Source organism: Pantherophis guttatus, chromosome 1 (genome assembly GCF_059756535.1).
Source record: "Pantherophis guttatus breed Tessera chromosome 1, ASM5975653v1, whole genome shotgun sequence".
Lineage (NCBI taxonomy): Eukaryota > Metazoa > Chordata > Lepidosauria > Squamata > Colubridae > Pantherophis > Pantherophis guttatus.
Genome location: NC_142063.1, coordinates 118,316,017 through 118,324,154, shown reverse-complemented (window position 1 = coordinate 118,324,154; position 8,138 = coordinate 118,316,017). Strand labels below are relative to the sequence as shown.

Below are 8,138 nucleotides of genomic sequence, written 5' to 3'. Positions count from 1 at the left end.
TTCTTTTACAAAATGTGGGATATAAATCTAGTCAATTTTTTAAAAAGTGATATAGAGGGGGAAATGGGCTTTGTTTAGAATTTGGGAAAGGATCATTTCTTCAAATATTCCCATTGGGGTCATTGAATGGAGCAATTTATCTCCATCCTTCATTTGAGGTGTGCCCAGTGTGAATTGTCTAGAAATGAGGAAAGAGAGGGCTGGCCCAAAGAGGCCCCCTATGTCCCTCAGTCCCGATTTGGCAAACTGTCTCCACCCGCTTTTATCTTTGCTAGAGAAGCTAAGCCACTCCAGTCATATACTCTGCTCTTCTCAGCTTCGGTCAAGGAATGTGACATGTCAGAAAACAGCTGCTGCTTGGGAGGAAGAGAGGGAGGGAGGGAGGAACTAAATGGGGGCTGGAGGATTTTTCATTGTGGATTTCCCTTCCTCTAAAAGGGAGGGGGTGTAATTCAGTGGAATGAGGAGTAGTGGGACCATAAAAAGACAGTAAAGATGTTAGGCGTTTCAGAATGAGGGCACGGGTGTTGTGTGAATGGGGAGGATTTTGCCCTCTGCAAAGAGTCTAGCTCCCTCAGTGTATTGCGATGGGCTGGCTGCAACCTGAGACCATCCTAAAAATAACCCCCTGCCTGGCAGCAAAGGAACCTTCTGGGACTTGTCCGGCTGGGTGGGCAGGCACCTGGAGCAGCGTCAGTGCCCCCTGGCAGATGCCCAGCAATTGGGGGGTCTCGCACACAGAGAGGGTGAACATCAAGGAAGGGAAACAGCTGCCGGGGGGCTGTGTGGGGCCTTATCTGGCTGAGAGATTGCAGAGTCCTAGCTTGGCGGGGGTGGGGGGGGTGTCTTATGCAACATCTCTGCAACCAAAGGCTGTGTGAAAGTCAGTGAGGCCCTAAACCATGCAGAAAGCTCAGGAACCGAATATTTTCATCCACGGCACAGAAGAAGCTGAGCAGACGGGACGGGTGCCTGGCAGAGCTCCTCCAAGCCCTGCCATCCCTCCTAAGAGAGCCAAAGTCACAGCGGGGCAGGGAGGCCCTGCGGCTCCGATTTTTCTGCAGGAGCTGAAAGACACGGCTGTTAGCATCGGCCATGACTTCCTGCTGAAGGTGGCCGTGACCGGCAACCCCCGGCCGCGCCTGACCTGGTACAAGGAGAAGATACCTCTTGCTTCCATCAAGAAGAAGGCCAAAGAGGAAGAAGAAGAGGAAGACTATGGCAGCCTCCAAATCTTCAACAGCAAGGCGGCTGACGCTGGAGTCTACAGCTGTGTGGCCACGAACAAGCACGGTGAAGCCGTCAGCACAGCCACCGTGATAGTCACCGATATGGAAGGTATGGATAAAGTTGTGGGGGCGGGTTTTCTGGTGGGGCTGCAGTGCCTCAGCCCTACCTGGGCAGAGCAGTTGTTGCATTAACAATGACCCACTAAGCTTCCTAAGGGGGAACAATCAGCCCTGTTTTTCCAAGAGACCCAATTCTTCAGCCCGAGCACATCGGAGTCATATTTAGTAGCGCTGCAAAAGGGCAGGGTTTATAATCCAGTGCCAAGCTGAAAAAATGATAATCGAGTACCTCTGATTGTGTATCAAATTCATAACCCTTATCGATATATAAACTTAGCTTCTCCCCAATGAATCAGAGAGCCAGGGTTTCCAGTTGCAGGGTTTTTGGCCCTTGGACTTAGTTCCTGTAGTTCTTTCTTCTAGAAATCAATCCCCATCTACAGAACCACAGTTGCTTATTAGCATTAGGGTAAAACACCTTGAAAGCTAAATTGGACCAGGGAGTCCTCTCCATTCTGAGGGAAGGCTTGGTGAGGCTGTTGGAGCCCTTAGAAACAGGATGGGAATTACATAATAGCACATAGCACTTAGACTTATATAATGCTTCACAGTGGTCTACAGCCCTCTCTAAGCAGTCTACAGAGTCAGCCTATTGCCCCCAACAATCTGGGCCCTCATTTTACCAACCTCGGAAGGATGGAAGGCTGAGTCCACCCTGAACCAGTGAGAATCGAACTCCTGGCAGTGGGCAGATTAGCCTGCAATATTACAATCTAAACCACCGCGCCACTACGGCTCTTTGTAGGGGATAGCAAAGCACATCTTTTTGTGGCCTAGCAAATGGGCAACTATGAAGTGGAGCAGGCCGGTCCCATTCTTCCCTCCTTCCCAAGTTAGGGCAATCATTAACATCTGCAACCTGAGCCCGTTCAGGAAATTAAACCGCCTCCTGTCCGGCCAGAACATTGCCAGAAAGGCTGCTTCTCACTTCGTCAACTGAATTATCCCCTCTTCCCACATAGCTTTCATATGATCTGGTTCTTCTTGGTGCTGAGGGCGTGATAGAAACTGCTACCAACTCACCAACTCCCTTTTTCCTACCTACAGTACTTCAAATGTGCTTGTCATTGTACACAATATGGTGGAGGCTTCTGTTCAAAGGGACAAATTGTAAAGTGGAAGTCACTCCTAAATCAGCATGGTCCAATGAGCTTCAGCGTCCTAGTATCCTGCATTAGTATCTAGTATCCTGCATTACAGCTTTGACAGTCGCCTGCCAAACTAGTATTAGATTATGAGACTGACAACCAGAGGGAGTTCCTGTTTCTTGAATCATTAACTAAATAAAAGCAAAAATATTTCCACACGTAAAACAAGAGAAGACATTTAGGCTGAAATGTCTCCAAGACAGAGGAACTCTTTTAAATTCAATCAGTTAATTTTGACCTGTTTGGTGAAGCTGCTCCAAGTTGGCCACTGTAGTGTATTGTAGAGATAAATCTACAATATATGTGGTAATGCATTTGGATTTAGCACCCACTCAAGATTGTATTTCTCTGAGCATGGTCCAATGAACCAGAGAATCACATGGCAGCATTTTTTTTTTCCAAAATGGAACTGACAGTCATTTAGTCAAGCAGATGAAGGTCATATCCTATATGGGTTCAAAAAGGTTAGAGCTGGAAAACCCTGCCAGTTCTAAAGGCCATATTGGCATGATGTGCTGAACCACAGCTAGACTAACATATTAACAAGGGATTTTATGTTGTGTGAACACAGCCAATAGGTTTCAGAAGGCTGTTTCTAACAAGGACAGTCATTTAGGCAAGCACTTCAACCTGCATTTACTCTAGTGCTGACAATGAGTTTATCTAGATGAGGCTTACAAATCTAATCTATGTTTAATATTTATTTAATAATAATAATAATAATAATAACAACAACAACAACAACAACAACTTTATTGTCATTGTACGTGTATACACAGTATACCCATACAACGAAATTCATTTAACACCCAAAGACCAAGTCTAACACACATAACACACATTTGCGAAGATAATTACTGTAAGAGCTGTACATTCTCAGGTTGTCTCAGAACTTTAAAACAAGTAAAGTTCAAATCCTCATTGCTGTATGTTTGTGGGAAGTTTAACATTGCAGGTGGCTTCTCAAACCCAACTTTTATTTGTACATATGTCCAAAACCTGGAGGAGAGGGCAATCATGCACAGATGGCCATCTAATCAGAATCTGAAAGTTCTCATGCTATGAACATCTATCATAAGCACAACCACATGTATAATCAGTAATCTACAGAAAGCCCAGTGTACTCAATTGTTTCCACTAAAGAGAAAAAGATTGTGCACATTATAGGATTACTAGATCCAGGCTGCAGAAATTCAGATGGTCAGCAGATGGCAGCAAAGAGACAGGAAATTCTTCTCTCCGTGTCCCTCTTATGGCCCTCCAGATTCTGCAGCCCAGCCTAATGGAAGTCCTGTTAGAAAAGGAAGGGCCTTATATCTCTTCACTGTGCCTTGCATCTTCCAGGCATTTAATATATGATCCTGTCTCATGAATTCATAGTGTAGTAGCCAATCACAGCAGCTATAGTTCCTTTGTTGTTTGGTGGGAAGTGTATATTCCACCCCTGCCCCCCAGATTTCTTGACAGATGCATCTGTGGGGTCAAGGGGCTGTTAGAAGAAATATCCTTCTGGGTTCAGCTCCAAGTGGGGAAAAAGGCACTGGAAACATGGAGACTGCTTGGAAAGATGGTTTAATGGTGGACAGGATCACATGGTTTGAGTTCCTTAACAGAAAAGGGTTGAGATACAGCGAGTCCCCGGGTTTTATGCTCTCTCTGGCTTTGAACTTCCTGGGGCCCCAAAAGCATATCCTGATTGGTTGTCAGACTCCCAGGGGTGGGGGTCTTAGCTAGCCTTGCTGGCTGATGTAATCTTCCCAGGTGCCATGTGGTGAGTTTCTGTCCTAGATGGGTCCTATTGTGTTGCAGATGATGGTCCTTTGACAAAGGATTGAGTTTCTGCCTCTGGCCCATCAACAAAGGTGTGGGGGGGGAGGGGGAGAGGCAAGAAGCTGCTTTGTCTTTAAAGCATGTTTCTCCATTTCTTATCCAGGGAAATATAATATTCTGCCTTTTTAATATTTCCTAAAATATTTCATTCTTCCAGGAAAGGGGTGGGTGCTAACTTCCTACAGGGCCAAGGGATCAATTATGAAAACAAGGTTGTGCCCCATTTGTATACAGATAGGTCTTGTCTAGCAACTGCCTCATTCAACATCATTCTCAATTATGGCAATGATGAAAACGTTTTATGACAGGTCTTTACCTTTATGACATTTGCAAGTCTATAAAGCAAAGGGAAGTTGAAGTAAGACCTGATTTCACTTAGCAATTCTTTTGCTTTACGACCGAGTTGCCGGTCCCAACTGTGGTTGCTATCACATGCACACATGAAAGGGATGGGGTTTGTGTTGCAACAGTCCAACACTACTTTCATCATTTGGACAAAAGGCTCCAATCCTGAAGATGCCTCTGTTCTCAAATCTGTGTTGCTGAAATAACTGCACCATTGTTTGTGCTGAAAGACAGAGCATCGGCGAAGAAGGATAAATGCCTAATGAAAAGTCATGATTGTGAGGCAGATCCTTTTGGATAGTTTTAAGAGTGACTCTTGAGAAAAATTGGACATGAAAGAAAAAGAAAGAAATGAAAGAAACTGCAGTGAAAATAGAACAATCGCAGGAAGAAAAAAAATGAGTCCTGTATTTAAAAAAAAAATAGTAAAAGATCGATCGTTCTCTCAATGGAATGAATGCAGAATGGAAGTAAGAAAGGTGATATGGATACTGCTTGGAACAGAGTGAAAGAATTATATTACAAAGCGTATGGAGTTACAGTACACCAACAGAAAATATGAACAAGGATGCAAACCCTGTTCTTTTCATGTGTGGGTAGAAGAAGCATGAGACCATTTCATTAACACGATTGTGGATTTGGGACATGTGACGCAGTGCAGAGTTGCTGCACTCTTGGTTCATAAAAAAGTTGTTGGTACATCTAAAACCTGTAAAAATCTGAACAACCATTAGATGGCATCAAACAGATATACTCTTATTGTTGCCATCTAGTGTTTATCTGGATTTTTGCAGTTCAGATGTGGTAGCTCTGGTGTTTAGGATGATTCAAATGCCCCAACTGGTGAAATAATGTAAGAAGGCATCACACTTCAGATAGAGTAGCCCTCTGGCAACCTGACAGAAAGTAAGTCAAGAACATGGAATTAACATACTGGGTACATTAGAAAGCCAGTAATATCTCTCATTGTTTAAAAAAAATCTCTTAAATGAACCTTAAAATGTGAAATGTGGTATGCATGATACAAATACCGTGCATGAATGCATGTTTGTATGATAAGAAATATTTATTTCTCTGAAATCTATTCTGCTACCCATGGAGACAGAAGTTTCTGGATTTTGTATTTTTTGTTTTCTAGTGTGAAAATTGCTCTTGGATAAATTTATGTGAGTGTAATTTTCTTTTGCCAGTGACTAATCTGCAAATGAAGAGGCAAAAGTTAAGGTGATAGCACTGCTCTCTGTATGCTTTGGTTTTGGTAGACAGAAGGCTACAGTGGCTTCCAGACAGAAATGCAGTCAACAAGGGATGGTGTTGATTTTTCTCCCCATCCCTGAATGATATTGTAATTAATAGAAGAGAATATTTGTAGCTCAGGGTTGAACTGTTGGGTCCTCGGTGTTCTCTGAGCTTGGTCGTTTGGTTGTGCAGCCAAACCCAAGGACACCACAAATGTTGTAATAATGGAAAGGATGACATTCTGATCTTGCCCTATGCCGTCTGGGGTTTCCTTCTCCTGAACTTCAGGGGATAGAAGAGGGTCCTAGACATTCTCTGCCTACCATGTGGTTGCGTTGGCTAATCTGGCAATAGCAGTATTTCTCAACCTTAGCAACTTTAAGATGGGTAGACTTCAACTCCCAGAATTCTCCAGCCAGCCTGCTGGAGCTTATAGTTGAGGATAAGGTTGAGGAACACTAGGATAAAGGAACCAAACATGTGGTAATCCTAGCATGCTAGTATCTGTAGTCTTAAAAAGATTGGAAACAGGCAATGGTATGAATGGCATACATTTATTTTCTTTGATTTCTCAAATGAGAGGAAAAGGATGCAATCAATTTCTGCATGGCAGGCAAGGAGTGATTGAGTGGCAATCCTTTGTCCTTAGCTACTACAGGGGAAAACCCCTTTAGGGCTAATTGGCTGCTGGTACCCTGCATGCAAATTTGCCCCCTTCCTTGTAGCCTTCCAATTGCCAAAACAGTCTCAAAAGAGTTGAGTGGGGGTACTGAATGGAATTGGAAGGGCTTGGAGACAACAAGGCTGATGGACAGGACAACTGTAAAGTTAGGAGAAGCAAGTTCACATCAAAGTTCATTGAAAATAAAATCAACCAGCTTTTATGGTGCAATGGTTACCTGTTGGGCTTTGGCTGTACTTATGAGAGGCTGCGCAATCCATCTTTCTACATATCCATGCACAATGCCCATCAAGGCCCCCAGAGAAACAGTGAGGGAATCAGTGCACATAGAATATCTGGATCAGTATTTACAGCAGACCTTATGAACAAGGATCTTCAAAGTTAGCTACACAGAAAATGGAAGAATAGAAGGGGCAAAAGTAAACATACTGCTTTCAGGTTTATCCTGTATTCACCTTGCATCCTATTCCTTTTTATCCTCCTCCCCACTCTCCTCCTCTTCCTCCTCCTCCCTGTTGTCATTACTGATTCCTAAAGATTACCTGGACAAGTCCCTACAATTTTCTTGACAAGGTATTTTGGAAGTGGTTTGCATTGCCTTTTCCCTAGGGGTGACTAGTCCAAGGTCACCCAGCTAGGTTCATGCCTAAAATGGGACTAGAATTCACGGTCTCCCAGTTTCCAGCCTTGACCACTACACTAAACTGGCCCTCCTTGGCTCACAGAGTAGCCTTTTTATTTCGGAGGGAAAGCTACTTCAGATCAGTGGGCAGTTCAGATAAACTAATGCTCAGATAAGAACTCACTGGGGAGAGATGAAAGATAAAATTCAGTGATATTAATCTGTCCTCTATGCCTTACTCTATTATCCTCATTACAACTATAATTGCCTTGTGGAGCTGTAATGCTAATGATGTATCTACACCCACCTTGCCTACGGAATCCTACATTCCTAGGTAAGGTAGTGAAGGCTGCAGATTATTGGTTGACGTTTGCAGAATGAGGAGTGGAGGTGAGGCTGCTCAGCAAACTGTGTTCCTGCTTGGCAAGGTAGGAGTAAATAGAGTATCAGACTCACTTTCTGCTTTTGGGTTGTGAAGGCTAGTGGTGAGAGCCGTGGTGGCGCAGTGATTAGAATGTAGTACTGCAGGCTACTTGTGCTGATTGCCGGCTGCCTGCAGTTCGGCAGTTTGATTCTGACTGACTCAAGATTCACTCAAGCCTTCCATCCTTCTGAGGTTGGGTAAAATGAGGACTCAGATTGTTTGGGGCAATATGCTGACTCTGTAAACTGCTTAGAGAGGGCTGTAGAGCACTGTGAAGCGGTATGTAAGTCTAAGTGTTATTGCCATTACTTCTTTCCAGTCTTATTGTTACCTCTCCATGGTTCCTTGGCTGACATTTCTTTTATGCTGATCCCAGCATCTTCATTAAACACCCCAAAGCCATTAAGTCAGATTATAGAAGGCCACTGGGACTCCCAATTTGATTTTGTGTATTTTCTATTTAATACAGTACCCTAACTAATAGCTACCGCTTCACACA

General features: G+C 43.8%; 1 protein-coding gene across 2 annotated transcripts in view; it reads left to right on the top strand.

Moving 5' to 3' along the window:
• Window positions 1-443: 443 nt before the first annotated feature.
• Window positions 444-8,138, top strand: part of SPEG (striated muscle enriched protein kinase) — a 130,888-nt gene continuing 123,193 nt past the window's right edge. The window contains exon 1 of one of the 2 annotated variants that reach the window (XM_060687850.2): window positions 444-1,338. In XM_060687850.2, the coding sequence (XP_060543833.2) occupies window positions 903-1,338 (436 nt within the window). In that variant the 5' untranslated portion in view covers window positions 444-902. The remainder of the gene's footprint in view (window positions 1,339-8,138) is intronic. The other variant, XM_060687851.2, reaches the window with a different exon arrangement.